General features: G+C 45.4%; 1 protein-coding gene across 1 annotated transcript; it reads right to left on the bottom strand.

Annotated features, from left to right (window-relative positions):
- Positions 1-13,554: 13,554 nt before the first annotated feature.
- Positions 13,555-19,641, bottom strand: LOC123447851 (protein NRT1/ PTR FAMILY 4.3-like). Its single transcript, XM_045124551.1, has 5 exons — positions 19,306-19,641; positions 18,955-19,172; positions 18,034-18,483; positions 16,324-16,457; positions 13,555-14,797 (listed from the first exon to the last, which is right to left on the bottom strand). Exons 1-5 carry the CDS (start codon positions 19,448-19,450, stop codon positions 13,933-13,935), a joined length of 1,812 nt encoding a protein of 603 aa, XP_044980486.1. The 5' UTR covers positions 19,451-19,641; the 3' UTR covers positions 13,555-13,932.
- Positions 19,642-24,152: the final 4,511 nt, after the last annotated feature.

Here is a 24,152-nt window from a genome sequence, read left to right as displayed (position 1 = left end):
CCTGGGCCATATACCGAGATACGATTGAGCCCAACGATGATTCTGGTAATACCGGCCCAACCATTCCAAGAATTGAATTCAAACGCTCCGACCGAATCTCCCGGATTGGTGTGGCCGTCACTAGCGCCATCGTCTTCCCCGACATCGGCCACCGCATCTTTCTAGTAGAAACCAGTTTCCAATCCACCGGCTTGATGCAATCAGAGATGGTTAGAGGAGGCAAACTGACCTTAGGGGTTGGACCAGTCCAAGGTCGAACAACCGTTGATGTCGCCTTCCTATGCTTCTTCGAGAAGTGTCCAGCCGCTCCCATCTTCTGATCGCCCACATACACCTTATCCGAAGTGATCCGCCGGCAATGACTGAGACGAAGATTCGACCGGCCTCTCCTCTAGTTCATCCTCGTCATCTTCACTTGCGAGTACCCAAAAGCGGCCGCCAAACCGCCGACAGTCATCACATACCGGAATGCCAGTGAGGTCGACACATACCGGAGAGTCAAACGTCGTAGCCTCCTCTTGCGGTGGCGGAATCAGTCTCCCAACCTCAACCAAGAACACGTCGATCTCCAACCGCAGACCTAGAGAAATCACCTCCTCCCTACTCAGATATCTACCAGCGAGAATATCCTCGGCGTCATCTCTCACCATGATCCAGCGAGACACTGGGTGAAGGTAGAGCCGCCCATGACCTTTGCCCCCTTCATCTGTGTTGGACGAAGAGAAACGTGCCTGTCATCTCTCATACGGGAACGATCTGCCGATCTCAGATCTGGAGCCACTCCCGGTGAAGATGACAGCGACACAACCTCGGATGGAGGAGGCTCCGGCGGCGGCGGCTTTGGTGCCCTAGACGCCCCACCCGACGTGGCCACCGCCGCACCAGCCGCGACAGCTATCTAGCCCATAACTATCTCTTGCTGTTGTACTTTCACTTCACAATTACTGTTGCCTCTGTTTGTTTTGCTTTTCGAGCAAAGCCATACCTAAGAGCATCTCCAACAGCCGCGCTAAAACAGTGCCGCGCTGCAAAAATCGTGTTTTTAGCACGCCCGCAACAAAAAAAGTTGCTCCAGCGGTCGCACGATAAACGCGCCTGCGACATAAAGAGTACCACGCGCGGTTGCAATCAATATTGCGCACTTCTTATTTCGTGTGTCCGCTTCGGCGCTACACACTCGAGCGCTCGCGCCGCTCTCTCCCCTTTCGCCCCCACCGCATCACCTTTGCCCCACCGCGCGTCGCCGCTGGCGAACTGCCCAATGGACGCCCCCGCCGGCACCCCCTTGATCCCTGCCTACAACCACCACTCCTCCGCTGCGACCGTCGCCGTCGCCGCCACAAACCCTAGGGCTGGGAGCTTTGGCTTCGCCGACGTCGCTGCTCCTCCACGCATCGGCGTCGCGCGCGGCCTTTTCATGCCGCCACGGATGACCTAGGCGACGGGTGGCCTCACGCCGACGCCCGTCGTGAACCCACGCGCCCCCGTCTTGCAGCTCTCGAATGTGGCGCGGTCGAAGAAGGGCAAGGTTTCCGGGAAGAAGAAGAAGGCGACTGATGACCCACAAGTATAGGGGATCTATCGTAGTCCTTTCGATAAGTAAGAGTGTCGAACCTAACGAGGAGCAGAAGGATCTGACAAGTGGTTTTCAGCAAGGTAATATATGCAGACACTGAAATTATCGGTAGCAAGTAATTGTGTGGTGAGATGATTCATAGCAAGCAACAAGTAACAAAAGTAGCAACGATGCAGCAAAGTGGCCCAATCCCTTTTGTAGCAAGGGACAAGCCTGGACAAAGTCTTATAGGAGGAAAAACGCTCCCGAGGACACACGGGAATTTCTGTCATTCTAGTTTTCATCATGTTCATATGATTCACGTTCGTTCCTTTGATAGTTTGATATGTGGGTGGACCGGCGCTTGGGTACTGCCCTTACTTGGACAACCATCCCACTTATGATTAACCCCTCTCGCAAGCATCGGCAACTACGAAAGAAGAATTAAGACAAAGTCTAACCATAGCATTAAACTAGTGGATGCAAATCAGCCCCTTATGAAGCAACACATAAACTAGGGTTTAAGCTTTTGTCACTCTAGCAACCCATCATCCACTTACTACTTCCCAATGCCTTCCTCAAGGCCCAAATAATGGAGAAGTGTTATGTAGTCGACGTTCACATAACACCACTAGAGGAAAAACAACATACAACACATCAAAATATCGAATGAATACCAAATTCACATGACTACTATTAGCATGACTTATCCCATGTCCTGAGGAACAAAAGTAACTACTCACAAAGCATACTCATATTCATGACCAGAGAGGTAATGAGTAGCATCAAGGATCTGAACATAAACTCTTCCACCAAATAATCCAACTAGGATCAACTACAAAGAGTAATTAACACTACTAGCAACCTTACAAGTACCAATCGGAGTCGGGAGACGGAGATTGGTTACAAGTGATGAACTAGGATTTGGAGATGAGATGGTGCTGATGAAGATGTTGATGGTGATGAACCCCCTCCGATGAGAGGAGTGTTGGTGATGACGATGGCGACGATTTCCCCCTCCAGGAGGGAAGTTTCCCCGACACGATCGTCCTGCCGGAGCTCTAGATTGGTTCTGCTCAAGTTCCGCCTCGTGGCGGCGGCGAATCCTCGAAAAAGCCTCCTCTTCATTTTTTTCCCGGACGAAACCCTTCATATAGCAGAAGAGGGGGCCAGAGGGCCAGCTGGGTGCCCACAAGCCCCCTAGGCATGGCCAGGGGGGTGGCCGCGCCTAGCAGGCTTGTGTCCACCTGTTGGCGCCCCTATGGCACTTCTGCGGCCCAGGATTTTTTATAATTCCCAGAAAAATCCTTGTTGATTTTTACGGCGTTTGGAGTTGCGCAGAATAGGTATCTCTAACTTGCTCCAATTTTAGGCCAGAATTCCAGCTGCCGACATTCTCCCTCTTCAAGTAGAGCTTGCAAAATAACAGAGAAAAGGCATAAGTATTGTACCGTGAAGTGAAATAACAGCCCAAGAAGCAATAAATATCACCATGAAAGCATGATGCAAAATGGACGTATCAACTCCCCCAAGCTTAGACCTCGCTTGTCCTGAAGCAAAAGCCTATATCAATAAATATGACAACATGTTTAGGGAGAGAGGTGTCGACAAAACAAGATACGAACATGCATGCATCATGATCATGATCAGAACAGCAATACCAACATATAATCTCTCATGCTAAAGTGACAATTCCTTCACAAGGTAAAGTATGGATCAAGAACCTTACCGAGAAATAGCAACCGATAGCCTTTAGTCATTGAAGCAATTGCAATTTATCACAACATCAGAAAGAGTCAAATAAGAGCTTGTAAAGCAAATCCACATACTCAATCATCTTTTTGTTCTGTACAATTGCTACAACTCACGTGGTACTCATGAGATCAAAGTTTTAGCTGGACACAGAGAAAGATATGGGCTTATAGTTTTGCCTCCCAACTGCTTACCTCAAGGGTAATGTCAACAACAATAATTCATGAATGATTACCTCCAAGTTGACATATGAATGTAGATCTTTCCCTAGCATATGACGTTAGCCAAGATAAAGGAGAAATAGGGAATTGGTGAAGATCACCATGACTCTTTCAAGGGCAAAAAGTAAAGGTACAAGATAGGACCTTCGCAGAGGGAAGCAGAGGTTGTCATGTGCTTTTGAGGTTTGGATGCGTGTCCTCTTAGTGCGGAGGAACGTCACCTTATATTGCCTCCTGTGATACAGAACTTTATTATGCAGTCTGTCGCTTTTATGTCTTCCTCATTACAGGTTCGTACAAAGCTTATTTTCCACACACTAATAGATCATACATATTAGGGAGCAATTTTTATTGCTTGCACCGATGACAACTTACTTGAGGTATCTTATGCAATCCATAGGTAGTTATGGTGGACTGTCATGGCAAAACTGGGTTGAAGGTTTATGGATGCACAAGTAGTATCTCTACTTGGTGCGGGAGTTTTGGCTAATATGAGGTGGAAGCAATCGTCACATGCTAAGGGATCTCTAATCATATAACATTGTTCGGAACCAAGCAAACACAATTCATTATGTTGTCTTCCTTGTCCAACATCTACTTCTAGGCATGCAATAGTTTAGTGAGTGTTCACAATCATAGATGGTGTCAAAGATGATATATTTATATGTGAACCTCTCCTTCCTTATCACTTCCTATTAATTGCAACAATGACCAAGGTCTACGTTTGTCTACCCTCAACAAGTTTCAATCAACATTCTTTTTATATGTGAAGCCATCACTCCCCATAAGATCATTACATGATCTTTCATGCTTTTGTTCTTTTCTCACTCTTTTGATCATGGCAAGAGGCAAAGCCCTTCAACTAAGACACTCTTTATTATATGGCTCACGAGCTTGAATACATCGGGGGTGACACAAAGCAAAACTCAAGACTAAAACACTAAGACTTTTATTCTACTAGAGAAAAAGAAAACTAAAAAGGAACAAACTAAAACAAAGGTAAAGGCAAAATATGTGATGGTGATACGATACCGGGGCAACTCCCCCAAGCTTGGCACAAACCAAGGGGATTGCCCATACCCATGCTCAGTTGTCTTCCTTTGGAGCTGATGGTGATGGAGGTGTTGTAACATGGGTTTGATCCTCCGTCTTCCAAGGCATAGGTGCTCCATCATGGAAAGATGAACGAGTCTCCGGAATCCTCAAATCTGCAGCCAACTGTATTGATTTAAATCTATACTCATACTCACAGTTTTGGTTCTGCAGGTCATAGATATGGGCCTGGAGTTGATCAATCTTGTCGTAGAGCTTGGAGAGGTGCTTCCCAATGTCATTGGCATCGATCCTGTGCTTGCTGGTGAACTCCATGATCATCATGTGGTTGGTATTGAGTCCACGCTCCACCATACCTTGGCACTTGAAGACGTGTTGCTCCATTGCTTTGAGCCTCGCCTCAACGCTTCCGGTCTCCTTAGGCCCCTCAATATCACGGATGTGCTACATCCCCTGACACATCTCGATAGATTTAGGGTGTTGCAGCACTCCCGTGAGGTAGGGATTGATGACCTTCTGGAAGATCTTGTCCTTCGGAGCTTTTGGGGACGTCATAGCGATCTAGATCCGCAACAGAAAGAGGCTCAAAACGAAAACAGAGGAAATCTGCGTGATACACGGGTCAGACCCTACGGGAGAATATATAATGATTTTTTCCAGACTAGAAGGAATACTCCGCACGAAAACAGAGTCTGGGAGGCACACGAGGTGGCCACAAGCCCCCGGGCGCGGCCAGGGGGTGGGCCCGCGCCTGGCAGGCTTGTCGCGTCCTCGCGCGCTTTCCAGACTACTTCCAATTTTTCTATTTTTTCAAATATTCGAAAACGGAGAAAAAATCCTACTGGAAAAGTTTTGGAATCTGTTTTCTTACCGAATCACATACCTCTTCGTTTTCGGAGTCTGAAACAGGCTGATAAATATCCCTTAGGTATTCTTCCGGAGTTATGGTATTGATAATATTGCTTTCAACATTTATGGGAGTACATGAGATATAATGCTCGATTCTCTGCCCATTTACAACTCTCGGACAATTACCTTCCGTGTTGTTGATCTTGATAGCACCGGAATGATATACTTCCTCAACAATATAGGGACCTTCCAATTGAGAGAGAAGCTTGCCTGCAAAAAATATTAAACGAGAATTATATAGCAAGACATAATCACCTACATTGAACTCACGCTTTTGTATCCTCTTATCATGCCACCTCTTAACCTTTTCTTCGAACAACTTGGCATTCTCATATGCCTGAGTTCTCCACTCATCAAGCGAGCTAATATCAAATAACCTCTTCTCACCAGCAAGTTTGAAATCAAAGTTGAACTCTTTGATTGCCCAATAAGCTTTATGCTCTAGCTCAAGAGGTAAATGACATGCTTTGCCGTACACCATTTTATACGGAGACATGCCCATGGGATTCTTATAGGCAGTTCTATAAGCCCACAGTGCATCATCGAGCTTCTTAGACCAATTCTTTCTAGACCTGTTGACAGTCTTTTGCAGAATTAGTTTGATCTCTCTATTGCTTAGCTCTACTTGACCACTGGACTGAGGGTGATAGGGAGACGCAATCCTATGGTTGACATCGTACTTAGCAAGCGTTTTACGGAAAGCACCATGAATGAAATGTGAACCACCGTCGGTCATTAGATATCTAGGGACTCCAAATCTAGGGAAAATAACTTCTTTAAGCATCCTGATAGAGGTGTTGTGAACAACACTACTAGTGGGGATAGCTTCTACCCACTTAGTGACGTAATCAACAACAACTAAGATGTGAGTATACCTGTTGGATTTTGGAAAAGGTCCCATATAATCAAAGCCCCAGACTTCAAAGGGTTCAATGACAAGTGAATAGTTCATAGGCATTTCCTGACGTTTACCGATATTACCTACTCTTTGACATTCGTCACAAGACAAGACAAACTTATGGGCATCCTTGAAGAGAGTGGGCCAATAGAAACCTGATTGCAATACCTTGTGTGCAGTTCTATCTCCCGCATGGTGTCCTCCGTAGGCCTCAGAGTGACACTTCTGTAGGATATGTCCCTGGTCATGTTCAGGTACACAACGTCTAATAACACCGTCTACTCCTTCCTTATAATGGTGAGGATCATCCCAAAAGTAAAGTCTCAAGTCAAAGAAGAATTTCTTCTTTTGCTGGTACGTGAAACTAGGTGGTATATATTTGGCAACGATATAGTTTGCATAATCAGCATACCATGGTGCACTATGTGAAGCATTGATGACACTCAATATCTCAACGGGAAAGCTATCATCAATAGGTTGTGGGTCATCAAGAACGTTCTCTAACCTAGAGAAATTATCTGCTACTGGGTTATCAACACCCTTCCTGTCGACAACATGCAAATCAAATTCTTGTAGCAAGAGAACCCATCTGATAAGTCTAGGTTTAGCGTCCTTCTTCTCCATGAGGTACTTAATAGCAGCGTGATCAGTGTGAATAGTGACTTTGGAATCAACTATGTAAGACCTGAACTTTTCACATGCAAACACGACTGCTAAAAATTCCTTCTCCGTAGTGGCATAGTTTCTTTGGGCACTGTCTAGAGTTTTACTAGCATAGTGAATAACATTCAACTTCTTATCAACCCTTTGCCCTAGGACAGCACCAACAACATAATCACTAGTATCACACATGATTTCAAATGGTAAGTTCCAATCAGGTGGTTGAACAATAGGTGCAGTTATCAAAGCCCTCTTAAGTATTTCGAAGGCTTCCTCACAATCATCGTCAAAGACAAAAGGAATATCCTTTTGCAAGAGATTGGTAAGAGGCCTATAAATCTTAGAGAAGTCTTTAATGAACCTTCTATAGAAACCGACATGACCAAGGAAACTTCTTATACCTTTGATATCTGCGGGGTATGGATTTTTTTCGATTGCATCAACCTTAGCCTTATAGACTTCAATACCTCTTTCAAAAATTTGATGTCCTAAGACGATGCCTTCATTAACCATAAAGTGGCACTTCTCCCAATTCAAGACAAGATTGCTGTCTTTACATCTCTGCAAGACTTGATCAAGGTTGCTGAGGCAATCATCAAAGGAAGACCCGTAAACGGAGAAGTCATCCATGAAAACCTCAACAATCTTTTCACAAAAGTCAGAGAATATAGCCATCATACATCTTTGAAAGGTGGCTGGTGCATTACATAAGCCAAAAGGCATACGTCTATAAGCAAAGGTACCAAAAGGGCAGGTGAAAGTGGTTTTCTCCTGATCAGATTGTGCAACTGGTATTTGGGAGAAACCAGAATAACCATCTAGAAAGAAGAAGTGTGTGTGTTTAGACATTCTTTCTAGCATTTGGTCAATAAAAGGCAAAGGGTAATGATCTTTCCTAGTGGCTTTATTCAATTTCCTAAAATCGATCACCATCCTATAGCCAGTAATAATCCTCTGTGGGATCTATTCATCCTTATTATTAGGGACAATGGTAATGCCTCCCTTCTTAGGGACGCAATGCACCGGACTCACCCAATCACTATGAGCAACATGATAGATAACACCCGCTTCCACGAGCTTTAGTATTTCTTTTCTTACTACTTCTTTCATCTTAGGATTTAATCTCCTTTGATGATCAGCAACTGGTTTGAAATCATGATCAGTTTTAATCTTGTGCTGGCATAGAGTGGGACTAATGCCCTTAAGATCATCAAGAGTATATCCAATAGCAGCATGGTGCTTTCTCAGAGTTTTTAGTAACTTCTTTTCTTCATGCTCTCAGAGGCTAGCACTAATAATAACATGATATATATCTTTTCCATCAAGAGAAGCATACTTAAGAGTATCAGGCAACTGTTTAAGCTCGAATACAGGATCACCCTTTCGTGGGGTGGATCCCCAAGTAGTTCAACAGGCAAGTTATTCTTAAGGATAGGATATTGTTCTAAGACAACTGTATCTATCTCATCCCTTTCATCCATATGCATATCATTTTCATGCTCAAGCAAGTATTGCTCTAAGGGATCAGTAGGAGGCACGACAATAGAAGCTAAGGCAATAGTTTCATCCTTGCTAGGCAGCTCTTTTTCATGAGGTTGTCTACCAAACTTGGAGAAATTGAACTCATGTGACACACCTTCAAAGCCAACAGTGTCAGTTTGCTTCTCACAGTCAATATGAGCATTGACAGTATTGAGAAAAGGTCTGCCAAATATGATGGGACAAAAGCTATCTTGTGTGGTAGCAAGAACGAGGAAATCAGCAGGATACTTCGTTTTACCACATAAGACTTCAACATCCCTAACAATTCCCACAGGGCAGATAGTATCTCTATTGGTAAGCTGAATAGTGACATCAATAGGCTCGATCTCAACAAGTGCAATCTCATCTTTGATTTCATCATATAAGGATTGAGGTATTGCACTAACAGTAGCACCCACGTCACATAAACCATGATAACAATGATCTCCTATCTTAACAGAAACAACAGGCGTGCCAACAACATGCCTATGTTTGTCTCTAGCGTGAGGTTTAGCAATTCTACCAGCATCCTCGCAGAAGTGAATATTATGTCCCTCAACATCGTCGGACAGAAGATCTTTGATAATAGCAATGCTAGGTTCAACTGTAATTTTCTCAGGGGTGTAGGTGTTCTAATATAGCCTCTACGTATCACAGTTGAAGCTTTAGAATGATCCTTTATCCTAACAGAGAAAGGTGGTTTCTCAATGTAAGCACTGGGAACAATAGGATCATTATAGGCAATGACTTTCTCTTCAACTGGATTGGGTTTAACAACATTGACTTCTAAAGGAGGATGATATTTAAACCACTTCTCTTTGGGAGATCAATATGAGCAGCAAATGATTCGCACAATGAAGCTACTATCTCAGAGTCAAGTCCATACTTAGCGCTAAAATCACTAAAGGTATTTGTTTCAACAAAGGATTTAACGCCATCAAACTTGAAATTCATACCTGACTCCTTACCTTCTTCAAGCTCCCAGTCTTCAGAGTTGCGTTTAATTCTCTCCAATAAATTCCATCTGAAGTCAATATCTCTCTTCATAAAAGAACCAACACAAGAAGTGTCAAGCATCGTGCGATCATCATGAGAAAGCCGAGCATAGAAGTTCTGAATGATAATTTCTCTCGAGAGCTCATGGTTGGGGCATGAATATAACATTGATTTAAGCCTCCCCCAAACTTGAGCGATGCTTTCTCTGTCACGAGGCCAAAACTTATAAATATAATTCCGATCACGATGTACAAAATGCATAGGATAAAACTTTTGATGAAATTCCAATTTCAACCGATTGTAGTTCCATGATCCAGTATCATCACATAGCCTATACCATGTCAACGCCTTATCCTTCAAACATAAAGGAAAGACCTTCTTCTTGACCTCATCCTCGGGCAAACCTGCAAGCTTAAATAAACCACAAACTTCATCGACATAGATTAGATGCAAGTTTGGATGTGATGTTCCATCTCCTGTAAAAGGATTAGCCAGCAGTTTCTCAAGCATACCCGAAGGAAATTCAAAGCAAATATTTTCAGTAGGTGCAGCAGGTTGAGGAGCAACGCTTTGTGCTTCCGTTCGAGGTGAAGATGCCCCTAACAAGCCCCTCAAAGGATCAGTTTCCATAGTGACAAGTGACAATAAATTTCAGCACACTATATGAATGTTTCCTTACCAAGTTCCACTTACCAAAGGCGCTTCACTCCCCGGCAACGGCGCCAGAAAAGAGTCTTGATGACCCACAAGTATAGGGGATCTATCGTAGTCCTTTCGATAAGTAAGAGTGTCGAACCCAACGAGGAGCAGAAGGATCTGACAAGTAGTTTTCAGCAAGGTAATATCTGCAAGCACTGAAATTATCGGTAACAAGTGATTGTGTGGTGAGATGATTCGTAGCAAGCAACAAGTAACAAAAGTAGAAACGGTGCAGCAAAGTGTCCCAATCCCTTTTGTAGCAAGGGACAAGCTTGGACAAAGTCTTATAGGAGGAAAAACGCCCCCGAGGACACACGGGAATTTCTGTCATGCTAGTTTTCATCATGTTCATATGATTCGCGTTCATTACTTTGATAGTTTGATATGTGGGTGGACCGGCGCTTGGTTACTCCCCTTACTTGGACAAGCATCCCACTTATGATTAACCCCTCTCGCAAGCATCCGCAACTACGAAAGAAGAATTAAGACAAAGTATAACCATAGCATTAAACTAGTGGATCCAAATGAGCCCCTTACGAAGCAACACATAAAGTAGGGTTTAAGCTTCTGTCACTCTAGCAACCTATCATCTACTTACTACTTCCCAATGCCTTCCTCTAGGCCCAAATAATGGTGAAGTGTTATGTAGTCGACGTTCACATAAGACCACTAGAGGAAAAACAACATACAACACATCAAAATATCGAACGAATACCAAATTCACATGACTACTATTAGCATGACTTATCCCATGTCCTCAGGAACAAAAGTAACTACTCACAAAGCATAATCATATTCATGACCAGAGAGGTAATGAGTAGCATCAAGGATCTGAACATAAACTCTTCCACCAAATAATCCAACTAGCATCAACTACAAAGAGTAATTAACACTACTAGCAAATTACAAGTACCAATCGGAGTCGGGAGACGGAGATTGGTTACAAGTGATGAACTAGGGTTTGAAGATGAGATGGTGCTGATGAAGATGTTGATGGTGACGAGTCCCCTCCGATGAGAGGAGTGTTGGTGATGACGATGGCGATGATTTCCCCCTCCGGGAGGGAAGTTTCCCCGGCAGGATCGTCCTGCCGGAGCTCTAGATTGGTTCTGCTGAAGTTCCGCCTCCTCGTGGCGGCGAATCCTCGAAAAAGCCTCCTCTTGATTTTTTTTCCCGGACGAAACCCTTCATATAGAAGAAGAGGGGGGCCAGAGGGCCAGCTGTGTGCCCACAAGCCCCTAGGCGCGGCCAAGGGGGTGGCCGCGCCTAGCAGGCTTGTGGCCACCTGCTGGCGCCCCTCTGGCACTTCTTCGGCCCAGTATTTTTTATAATTCCCGAAAAAAATCCTCGTTGATTTTTACGGTGTTTGGAGTTGCGCAGAATAGGTATCTCAAACTTGCTCCAATTTCAGGCCAGAATTCCAGCTGCCGGCATTCTCCCTCTTCAAGTAAACCTTGCAAAATAAGAGAGAAAATGCATAAGTATTGAACTGTGAAGTGAAATAACAGCCCAAAAAGCAATAAATATCAACATGAAAGCATGATGCAAAATGGACGTATCAGCGACAGATGGCTCCAGCTCCTCCAATCCATCGAGAAAGAGACTTGCAGGGCGTGTGACGACCGCGGCGGCTCCCAAAGCGCCGACGAGCTCACTTGTTCAGCCGCCGGCCGACACGCAAAAGGTGTTCGAGGAAATGCACCAAAGGTAAAAAAATTGTTGTTGTTATTTTTTGAATGCATACATATAGATAGCTCATTTGCTTCATTGTATATCTTTTCTAGTGTCAACGATGAGGCATATATGTCAACTATGGGTGTTGGCTCCAACAATTCTCATTGGTCTCAAACCAATGACATGCATTTCGATGACCATGAGTTCGAGGTTGACGAGGATGGTGAGGGCATTGTCGACGCACCGAAAAGAAGAGGAGGCAACTACACCAACGATGAAGACATATTGCTATGCAATACTTGGTTGCAAGTGCCGAGAGATCCATCCATTGGAGGTGATCAAAGTAAAGATGCATATTGGAACCATATCAATCGAGTTGGATCATGATGATGAGGAGGCATCAAGTGATGACGGCAAGAGAAGCCCTACGCCAAACTCGGTTTTATACTCGAAGCCAAAATGAACGGATGGGTGCAAGAAAGATGCAAAAGAAAAGAAGAAGAGGAAAGGGGATGATGAGCTCAAAAATGCTACGGAAGCTATTGTGAAGGCAAGAAAAGAAGCGAACGAGGTGAGGAAGATGGCAAGGACCCAATATGTCGCGGCCGAGGAGAGGAGGTGGCGGCCGAGGAGAGGAAGGTGACATTGGAGGAGAGGAAGGTGGCCATGGAGGAGTGATCTGGGTTGTTGGAATGGGAGAAGTATTTGTTCTTCTTGGACACATCTACTCTCAATGAGGCGCAAAAGGAGTATATCAATCTTACCCGTGAAGAGGTCTTGATACAAAAAAGAGCGATGCTTCACAGCATGGGTGGCGGTGGCATTGGCGGCATGGGTGGCGGTAGCATTGGCGACATGGGTGGCTTCGGAGCACCTCCGGGCGAAATTGGCGGCATGGGTGGCGGTGGCATGGGCAGCATGGGAGGCATGTATGGCTTCGGAGCACCTCCGGGCGACACTGGCGGCATGGGAGGCGGTGGCATTGGCGGCATGGGAGGCATGTATGGCTTCCGAGCACCTCCGGGCGGCATTGGTGGTATGGAAGGTATGAGTTTTGCGTCTCCCACGGGAGGCATGGGAGCACCTCTGGGCGGCATGTCTTCTGGTGTGCCAACACCTTCGCATGATCTTGCCAACACCCGCGAAGAGGAGGAGGAAGAATCCGCTTCGGATGATGAATCGGAGGAAGAGGAAGATGAAGATGAAGGTGAAGACGAGGACAAGGCTTCATGTTGGCATGAATTTGAACTAGTGGGCATGAACTTGGTTGCATGATTTTGTGGGCATGAACTTTTTATGTCATCATGAACTTGTTTGTGTGATTTAAATTATGCCATGTCTTTGTTTTGATGTTTGAAATTCATTTTGTGTTCAAAATGGGTCAAAAATGCAACACATGGCAAGCGCCGACTGCTCGCGCGCTGCATTTTAGCGCGCCTGTTAGAGCTACGCACACGCGCTGCATTTTTGGGCGCCTGCTGGAGCCAACGCTGGCCGCTGCGCTAAAAGAGACAAACCGCGCGCTGTAAACTGTATTTTACCGCGTCACAGATAGCGCGGCTGTTGGAGATGCTCATACAAGACCAAAATCATGTTGGAGAGGATAACTTGGTGCCTTTTCCTGGCCAATCATTTACTATTTACATAGCCTTCTTAATACTGTACATGATAACCAGCTGAGACTAATGCAAGACTGATTACTTGATCCCTAGTTGCCTACCCACAACTGCTCATGCTGCAGGTGTTGCACCATTACGCACCCTTTAACCTGGCCGCCCAGGAGTAGTTAACTAACAACATGTCCAACGCTTCCTTAATTAGTCGATGAGACACATACACACGTCTACACACTACTTCCGATACAAGGCAAAACCACACGTATAGGTACGTAGATAAAAGGTTTTAAACTACGGAAAGTTAATTGATTAATATAATCCACTAATGTACTATATATATCTGGCCGGCCCCACTTTCCAGAGACCAATGCGTACTGTTCACGCAGAACCCTTCTCATCCTCCTGCTCACTGCCGCCATCGCCTCCAACTCCGGCAACCTGCACCGTGTCGACGCTGTTGGAGTACCACCTCGACCAGAAGAGGAAGTTGAAGAAGTTGAGGATGCTGAGCGCGGCCAGGAGCCAGTAGAAGAGGTCGAGCCTGTCCTTGTCGAGGTCGTTGTTGCTGAGCCAGCCATTGCCGCCATTCCTCGAGGTCACCCTATTGACGAGCGACACCAGCACGGAGCTGAGGTAGAAGCCGAAGGAGTAGGAGCAGTAGGTCATGGAGGTGAGGAAGGCCTGCATGCCGGAGAGCGACTGCTTGTAGAAGAACTCGATGAGCCCCACGGCCGTGAACATCTCCGACAGCCCGAACACCAGGAACTGCGGCGCGATCCAGAAGATGGAGAGCGCCCGCCCATCTCCGTAGACGGAGGAGTGGCGGCGGCGGGCCTCGACCAGCGCGGCGGCCACCATGGAGAAGGTGACGGTGAAGAGGCCGACCCCGATCCGCTGGAGCGGCGTGATGCCTGTGCCGACCCCCGTGAAGCGGCGCACGGTGGGCACGAAGACGGCCTCGTAGGCCGGGACGAGCGCGATGAGCATGACATAGGGGATGGCCTGGAGCGACGCCGGCGGGACGTGGAAGTTGGCGGCGAGGCGGGTGTCCATGGCGCTCCCTTGCTGCACCGAGAAGGTCTGAAGCTGCGCGAGGATCGTGTTGAAGACGATGGTGCACGCGAAGATGGGAACCACGCACAGCAGCACCTTCACCTGCTCCACCTCCGCCGCCGTGCACAGACCCCACCCGCTGTCCTTGTTGCCACCGTCCTGCGCCTTCAAGCACGCTTTGTCCAAGAACCTAAATAAATAAATTAAAACATGCAAACGAAGGAGACTGAGAACTCTGACAAGAATAACCAGAAGAAAAATCTAGAAAATTCCAGGGAAGTTTACTTTAAACGAATTTCTGTAGAAAGATAGCCCGTACTCTATTTAAAGAAGTGGGCAATAAAGACTCGTTCGATAATCCATCAGCTTTTTAAAATTTAAGAATCTACGAAGCATTTATGCATCCTTTCCACGAATTTTAACTACAGCTCCGTCCGTTTCGGGAGCAGAGCCACAGAGCGGAGAGACTCCGAACGGGGTCTAAGGGTGTGTTTGGTTGGAGGGATATCCTCCCAGGGACAGGGATAACCACTTTTTTCTGTGGTTGCCATGCGTTTGTATCTGGGGCGATGAGGGATAGAGTCAACCAGATGCTGGGAATATTCTCCAAAAAAAGGGATGTGGCCAACCGCCAAAAACGGGCGGTCGGTGGTAACCACTCTGGGGCGGCCGACGCGGCAGGGCGCGGGAGGCGGCCGACGCGGCCGGCACGGGAGGAGGCGGCCGACACGGGAGGAGGCGGCCGGCACGGGAGGAGGCGACCGGCCCGGGAGGAGCGGCCGACGCGGGAGGAGGCGGCCGGCGCGGGGAGAGGCGGTCGGCGCGGGGGGAGGCGGCCGGCGCGGGTGGCGCAGGAAGAGGCCGACGCGGCAGGATTCCATCCTCCCAACCAAACAAAAAAAGGGATAACCCTACCCTTCCAATCAAACAAAAAAAAGGCTATCCCCAGCCACCTGGTTGGGGATACCCACAACCACCCTAGCTTATCCCTCCAACCAAACTCAACCTAAGTCTTCTAGAGCTTCCTGATTTTTGAGAGCAAGAATTTGGAAATGACCTTCTCATGTTCCTTTTTTTCAAGCAACAAGCAGGAGATTTATGTGTATGTAAAATCAAACACCTGATGGGTCTTGCTTCTGTACACGTCCTAAATGTTTACATGAATCTTAAAGTTTCTTGGAAAAACTATCATCATATTAGCATGGAGATCAAACGTTTTAAACTTTTTTTCTTTTAGACAAAGGATAACCACCGGCCTCTGGATTAGGATGATGCATACAACCACGTGTTATTAAGATTGTAAAATCCAGCAGCCAAATAATATTGAGCCGAAAATAAAGAGAAAACAAACCTGAGGCCGCATGCCTCACAACAGTAACCCCAGATAGCCACTAAGCCTATGTTATACTACTATGTGTATTGAATACATTTATATGGATGCAAAAGACTATATGGAACAACGTATTGAGTAGATTGACATGGAGATCAAAGCCTTGGCCCTTTTTTATTGAAAGGTGTAACTTCTAATCTCCACCTTTAAGCTGCATCGAAATCTCTAACTTCTCTACGCGACGTGCCAAAACAAAGTTCAGTATACTTAATTATCAGACTTTTTGGTCTCTTTATTTAATAAAAGGGCCACATGCATCTTTCTCATGTCACATAGAGGCTTTCCTTCTTTTTTTAAAAAAGTTAAAAATATATATATATAATTACCTGAACTTATTGATGCGGCAGATGTTGGTGGTGTTGAGACATATCTCATGTGCACCCGTGCAGGCGATGTCCTGTAGTGTGGCCATGGACGATGGGCACACTTGCTTCCTGTTGGCTACGGCGGCCACGAAGACCTAGATACATTGATTCTCTTATTTAGACAAACGAAAATATAACTATCCTAGCATCTAATTATATGAGCTTCAGGAGCAAATGTAACTTGCAAATAATTAATTGTAAGTAAATGTTGGTTCCAAGAATAAAAAAGCTAGGCAGGTGGTGACCCATTTGAGCATGCATGTCACTAATGTTATATCTTATATGCCTCCATGATTGATGCATCACAAGCATAACAGAATGGGCCTACGGTACTGTGATTAATCACATGCACCTTCCAATAGGAGATATGAGCAGCTGTTGTTGTGACCCACTCAAAAGAAATGCCACCAGCCCTTGTCAACTTGTCCCACAAAAAGAGGGAGAGACGTGTGATATAAATCATGTGGCAAATATATTTACCACCACATCAATGGAGTTGTACGATAATTAAGAATATCTAATTTTGTGACAATTTCTTGAAATGGATCTCCTTTTACCAAATATACGAGTTTCATGTGCTTTATGGGATCTTGATTAACAACCCATGTGTGTGCGTGCCAAACTGACAATAGTCAAAAAAATTCATTTTAGATGTAGCATCTTACTGAACAAATGCGGGTTAAACTAACAATAGGCAAAATATTTTTATTTCAGATGTAGCATCTTACTAAACTGAATGCTTTTGTAAATGATTTTCCTTTATTTATTTGAAATAAATACTTTTTGTTGTGTGCCTTTTGGGTCAAGGCTTTGTAGATTAAATATCACTGGGCGGCGGTTCTTTGCACCTAAAGCACCATATCAGGCCAGATTCAGCAGGAGTGCTTTCTAAACAGGGAATCATGATGATGATACGTATATGGTCAAGCTTTTCTTGTTTAAACTTGTTGGATACACACACATGCCTATTCACCCAAATATTTCCTACAATTATAGTGCGCCTAAGTACATATTCTATACCTGTAGCTAGTGCACATACGTATTGCTAGCCCGTTCTGAAGTCTAGTTAATTAATAATAAAGATCACTAAAACCCCTTCTTTAAAAAATATTGCCTTTTTAGGAGGATTCCAAGATGAACACATTTGATTGTTTTGGGTAAAATTCTTGCGCCTAAAAAAAGTCCTAAATATGCTCAACAATTTGGATCTATGCATCCAAGATGCAAAAAGAGTGCGAAGAACTGTCATTATGTAAGACTAAACAAATATTGTTCAACGAGTTTTGGGAAATGCCAAGAATATGCTCCATTCCCCGGTGACTCGTTTATCTCCTAAATGTCATTTGTTTCTACTGTTTGTTCTACTTGCATTTGTGTTGTATATAAAAAATACGCTAATCTCGGTGCTTTAATGTTGTTTAATCCACACATGTTGGAAATCCTTTATATTTTCATTCTTGTGCAGCACAAAAATGATCTTGTACGTCCACTTTTTAAAAAAAATCAGTCTTGCTAAGTCTCAGTCGACTGAGACTTCGTTTCAATTTTTTTATTTTTCTGTTTTGTATATTATGTCACTTGACTGAGACTTGGTTAAATCTCAGTCGACTGAGACTAGCCACACCCAAAAAAATATACGTGTGATGGGTCGATTATGTTGATACGACGTACCTTTGCTATCGGCGTGCAGATGCTGCCCTGCGGTGGCTTGTTCCTGTAGAAGAAGACGCCGGCGACGAGGCTGACAAGGCCGACGGCCATGGCAGCGGCGGAGACCCCGAAACCCACGTCCATCCCGGACCGTGTCTGCACCCAGACGAGCACGGTGAGCGCCACCATCTCGCCCACGCAGAAGCTGAAGTAGGCCGCGTTGAAGTAGCTGGAGAGGCGCTTCCCGCCATCGACGGCGCCCTCCTCGCCGTCGCGGCGGAACTGGTCGGCGCCGTGCGCGATGATGTTGGGCTTGAGGCACCCGCTTCCCAGCGCCACCAGGTAGAGCGCGGCGAAGAAGATGCCCGCCTTCACCCCGCCCACCTCCTCGCACTGCCCGGCCGCCCTCATGTCGCACGCCGGCGGGCGCAGCTGCGGCAGGTGCGCCTGCACCGCCAGCAGTATAAACCCCTGCAAAATACAAAAACCAATCCTCTTTAGAAGCCCCGTGCTAGCTAGACTGGTAGCCAGTAGCCATTGATGCATTGAACCTGCAAGAAGGTAAGGGAAGAAAAAATATATGTATATATATTTTCAGCTTCCTCCTTTTCGCAAGAGTGGACTGATGTTTTGGCCGGCCGGCCGCCCACTGAAGGCGCACTAGACGGCAGTTGCAGGCGGCGATGATTTGCTCCCACAATGGCACCGCGCTCTTTCACCTTTACTTGCTTATTATCTTGTCGACATTTTTGTTACCGATCTCACATGCCAATCCCGTCTGTCTGTCGCCACAATCTTTTCGTTTTTCAGTCGGTTAAAGTAGCACGCACGAACTGGCCTTTCCCTGCTGCCTCGATCTTTTTTGCCGTGCATTTTATAGTTTTGGTGGAAAAACAGAAGAAATGATGGTTTTTCTTGCTGGTGTTACGGTGGGTGGCTTACGGAGAGCTCGACGAAGCCGAAGATGAGCATGGTCCAGAAGCTGCCGAGGTAGGAGTCCGAGAGGAAGCCGCCGAGCAGGGAGAGCAGGAACATGGTGCCGATGAAGTTGGTGACGATGTTGGCCGACTTGGACAGCGGGAAGTGCATCTCGTTGAACACGTAGGTGATGAGGTTGTTGCCCACCGCCGCGATCGCCATGATCTCAAACGCTTGGATCCCTACACCAACACGGCAACACGTACGATCCATCATTAACCAAAACAATCAAAGGGCAAGAACAGAGCACATCAAAATACATGATGAATGGAGAAGAAGAAGAGGAGACAGAAGCATGGATTGATGGACACACACCTAGGACAAACACAGCAGCTTTCATGCCTCCATGCTTGTGAGGCTTGCAGGGCCTGCCCCTCCAGTCAACAGAGACCTCAGAGGCGGCGGCCATGGAGTTGGAGTCCCCTTTGGGACCTTGTTGCCTCGAGGACTCGACATCCATTTCCCCTACTACAGTTACCTCTCCCTTCAAAGAATTTATATTCTTTCTCTGCTCTGTTGTTTACTACTGGTGCTAGCTTAGTATGCCTAGAGATTTTGCTGTGGCGTCGTCACTCGATAAAGGGTGTTGCGTGCTCTGCTCACCTCCTAAGAGTGTGTCTTGGTAAATTCTGGGCAACTTGGCCTGTTATTTATAAGGCCCCCCAGGAGCGGGGAGCCGCGCCCATTGTCTAGCGGAGCTGTGCTGCTTACCGGTGAAAACGCCAAGAACCATCATCGACAAGTAGATTAAAAACATAATGATTGATTACTGTCACTCCTTGAGGAGACAAGCTGATTTAGAATCTGATGTGAAATGGAAATGTTTTTCCTTCCACATGGAGGACGCATTTAATTCGATACGAGCTATGAGTACTGGCGATCTGAACATATATACCCAGGGCCATTTCTGATGAGATGAATAAGCATCTTCCTCCTTTTCTCTCTGCCTTCTTTTTACAGGTGGAAAAACTCTCCGACAAGCAGATAAAAACCTAGTGATTGGTCACCATTTTGTTTGTCACTGCTTGAGGAGACCACCTGATTAGGAATCTGATGTGGAATTAAAGTATTTCCTCCCTATTTGATCAGAGATAAACCAGATGCAGAGAAAGCACCTTCCTTCTTCACCTATCTTCTTATACTTTTGATCTGGACAGCTGACACAGTGCGTACTCAGAAGGATTCGGATTTTGGTCGAGATCAAGAACTAATATTATCTCGATGTTGAGCTGTGACTTACAAGGATGCACCAGCTCTCTTTTACCTGTAGTGGACTTTTCAGAAGGTGGTGTCCAGCAGATACACTCAACTGGATATTCTCCAAACCATACTATTGCATCCTTTAAACTAATGGACGTTTTGAGACACTTTGGTTTGCCGTAAATTTCCACGAACTATTCTGTACTGGTGTTTACACATGGAAATGCTAAAAACTGTCAATAAATGAAAGAATGAAAAGCATAATGATTACTTACCATTTTCCTTGTCACTGCTTGATGAGACCGCCTTGACTAAGAAGGTTGTATGGAAAAAGAGGTATGTTCTCTTAAACATGGAGGATGAATTTTCTTCGATACGAGTTTTGAGTAGCCGCAATCTTGAAAATGCCATCTCTGATGAGATGAGGGAGCATCTTCCTGTTTTCCCCTTTTACTATCGGTTTAGAACACCTGGAAAAAATACTCACTTCGTAAATAAATATAAGAGCGTTTAGATCACCACTTTACGGAGGGAGCACTTCGTATTCTTTTAAAACTCTACTTACTTTGTATCCTTTTACTCCTTCATGAATATGCTTACATGCATCGCTATTGCAGGGTTACCTCAAAAAAAAAAAAAAGAACAGATGGAAAAAATGACAGCTGCACAGGCTGTAACTGTGATTGAGTTCAAGTAGTAAAAGCTTGGATTTTTTTTAAAAGTAGTAACAAATTTGTAACAAAATAAAAAAGCACCTGTCAAAAAATATAAAAAACAAAAGTACCACCCCGTCAGCCGGCGGGAGGCCGAAGTGGGCCAGTCGGCCAGCGGGAGGCCGAAGTGCTAGCCGTTCGTTTTTGTGTCATTTGATAGTTTTTTGTTCGTTTGGAGGAGCCATGGTGGGGTGGTGGAGGTGTGGATGCTAAGGAGGTGGTGTGGTGGAGAGAAAGAAGAAGGGGACACACGTGTCGAAGGTATACCGATTTTTTTTAGTTTATGTTAGTTTTTTTATTGTACGTAAAATTAGTTTATGCCGTGTAGTCATTTTAGTGTACGTAGATAATTTTAGTGTAGGTGAAAATGTTGTAATTATAGATATGGCTTCGTATCCATTTCTTAATGGTAATATCGATAGAGGGCACCGAGGCGCACTTAAGGAATCTGGCACGAACTTAGACGTGTTGATCACTCGCACCCCAAACTCTAACTGGATGATACACCCTTCATGGGTTGATAGGTATGTGTCGGTATAATAACTTACTATGTTTAACATCCTTTTGATAGCCGCTAACTGTATGCTATATTCTATTTATTTTGTAAGTTAAGTTGGGTTGGACTTTTACCATTGTCACGGTTGGTTGAGGGTACATTGGATGAGTGGGTTCATCATCTGGAATTGATGAGGCAGGTAAACCAATGAAGTTTAACAAGAGGCAAGTTACACGTTTCTCTTACGATAGGTCACTCCTTACCTGCTTAGTAGATAGATGGAGAACAAAGACACATACATTTTACTTTTCCTGGGAGAGAGATGGCGCCAACTTTACAGGATGTGTCTTACTTGTTGGGATTACCTCTCGCCGGTGCTGCCATAGGTCCTTTAGCGGCAGAAACTGGTTGGCTAGCATTGATGCACGCCCGTTTTCTGGCTGCGGTGCCAACTACTATGGTGCTAGACAACAATCGTCACGGGCCTCTTTTTAGGTGGTTGAGCCAGTTTCAGATTGTCTCCTTAGAATATCCCAACGTTGAGTTGTCAGAGGCACAGATTGACCGATCCCTAGAGGCATATATTCTTTGGTTGTTGTTAGAGCATATATCTCCATATGTGGTTTTGGTAATTGATGACAATTCCTATGGACTAATGGTTGCCTTAAGTTATATTTATAGGATTTGTCCATAGGCACTTCTTGAAGTCCATCTGTTGGGTTCAAGGAGTTTATATGATGACCAAGATGGTGTTCAAGGTTTTATCCAAAGAATGGTCATAGAGACACAAGGTTGATCAAGATCTCAGACAAAGAGTAAATCAAGATGATCAACACACAAAGCGTACAAGATGTACTGAGAGGGATCAAGTGATCCCATGGTATGGTGTGCTTCCATGGGCTTGCGTCAAAAGGAAGATCTCATACAATCCATGAAGGATGACGTCAAGTGGTGATCGTCATCAAGATTGTGGTGTGCAAGTTCAAGTGGATCAACACGAATATATCATGCTTGATGCTTGCCGTCCATTGTGGTGGCAATGGACTTGTGAAGATATGCTGAAGAGCGGCTCGCCCATAGTGTGTATGGGAGCAATCAACTAGTCTTCATCAAGCCAACGCAATCAAGAAAGGTGGTCCATCTTGAGGAAGCCAAGATCATCGTCATCTAGCTCAAGAGGACGAGTTGCAAGGTATAGGTTTGCCCTTGATAGGTTTTCTGTTTTAGGATAGATTGTCGTACTGCCAAGGGGGGCTCTCAAGTGAGTAGCTTGATTGTATCGTTCATTGAGAGCTCAAACCATTTGCATCCTTGCATCATACTTATTGGTTCTTGTTTGGTGTTTCTCTTTGTGAGTTTTAGAGCTTATGTTCATCTTCATGACAAGCTTGAGTTCATCGAAAACGGAGTCCATATGCATCTTCTATGATGTTTTCGATGTTGGGAGTTTTTACCGGTCTTATTCCAAGAAGGGTTCTCACCATTTTCTTATGGGACTTTTCTCACTTGCTTCTTATTGATATTTCTATCAAGATTGTGTTAGCCCATGTCGTTAGCTTTCCAACAAACTTGGTTTCGTTGAATTCGGAGTCCGTATGCGAAAGTTATAGCAGTTTCAGTATCCAGCGTAGTACCGCTCCTGGTGCGAGCGGTAGTACCGCCCCCGGAGCTGTAGTAATTTTTTACTACCGCTCCAGGAGCGGTAGTACCGCTCCGTCGGACTGTTTTTTGCATACTTTTTGGCTCAGCATGGTTGGTGAACCTACTGAGCGGTAGTACCGCTCCATGAGTGGTAGTACCGCTCTATGCGGGCTGTGAGGCTTAACGGTTGGATTTTTCCCCACCTATAAAAGGGGGTCTTCTTCCCCATTGAATCTTATCTCTTTAGCTCGTGTTCTTCCCCCATTGTTGACCTTCTTCGAGCTTGCTAACTCTCAATCCCTCCAAGGATTCTTGCTAGTTCTTGAGGGAAAAGAGAGAGGAGATCTAGATCCACATTTCCACCAATCACTTTCTCCTCTAAGTGAGGGGAACCCCTTGGGTCTAGTTCTTGGAGTTCTTCGTGTTCTTCTTCGTTCTTCCTCTCATTTTCCTCCCTAGCATTAGTTGCTTTGGTGGGATTTGGGAGAGAAGGACTTGGGCACTCCGTGTGCCCTTGCCATTGCATTTGGTGCATCGGTTTGAGTTCTCCACGGTGATACGTGGAAGTGAGAAGTTGAGAAGCTTATTACCTTTGAGTACTTGGTACCCCTAGAAGCTTGGTGGTGCCTCGGAGCTCAATCATTGTGGTGTAAAGCTCCGGGCAAGCATCGGGGTCTCCAATTAAGTTGTGGAGATTGCCCCGAGCATTTGTGGTCACCTTGAAGCCATATGCCATTGTGGTGAAGCTTTGTGGTGTTGTTGGGAGCCTCCAATTAAGTTGTGGAGATTGCCCCAACCTTGTTCGTACAGGTTCGGTGACTGCCCTCAAGGGTACCTTAGTGGAATCACGACATCTTGCATTGTGCGAGGGCGTGAGGAGATTACGGTGGCCTTAGTGGCATCTTGGGGAGCATTGTGCCTCCACACCACTCCAACGGAGATTAGCATCCGCAAGGGTGTGAACATCGGGATACATCATCGTCTCCGCGTGCCTCGGTTATCTCTTACCCAAACCCTTTACTTATGCACTTTACTTTGTGATAGCCATATTGTTTATTGTCATATATCTTGCTATCACTTAGTTGTTTATCTTGCTTAGCATAAGTTGTTGG

This window comes from Hordeum vulgare, chromosome 4H, assembly GCF_904849725.1.
Source record: "Hordeum vulgare subsp. vulgare chromosome 4H, MorexV3_pseudomolecules_assembly, whole genome shotgun sequence".
Taxonomy (NCBI): domain Eukaryota; kingdom Viridiplantae; phylum Streptophyta; class Magnoliopsida; order Poales; family Poaceae; genus Hordeum; species Hordeum vulgare.
Note: the sequence above shows the minus strand (reverse complement) of the source record. Positions and strands in the feature narration are given on the sequence as shown.

What these genes read in the sequence shown, in the direction of transcription:
- LOC123447851 (XM_045124551.1), bottom strand. Translation starts at nt 19,450, where the DNA reads ATGGATGTCGAGTCCTCGAGGCAACAAGGTCCCAAAGGGGACTCCAAC. An exon ending in AGCTGCTGTGTTTGTCCTAG is followed by an intron (nt 19,173 to 19,305) that starts GTGTGTGTCCAT and finishes GTGTTGGTGTAG; the next exon opens with GGATCCAAGCGTTTGAGATC. An exon ending in TGCCGCATCAATAAGTTCAG is followed by an intron (nt 14,798 to 16,323) that starts GTAATTATATAT and finishes TTATTTATTTAG; the next exon opens with GTTCTTGGACAAAGCGTGCT.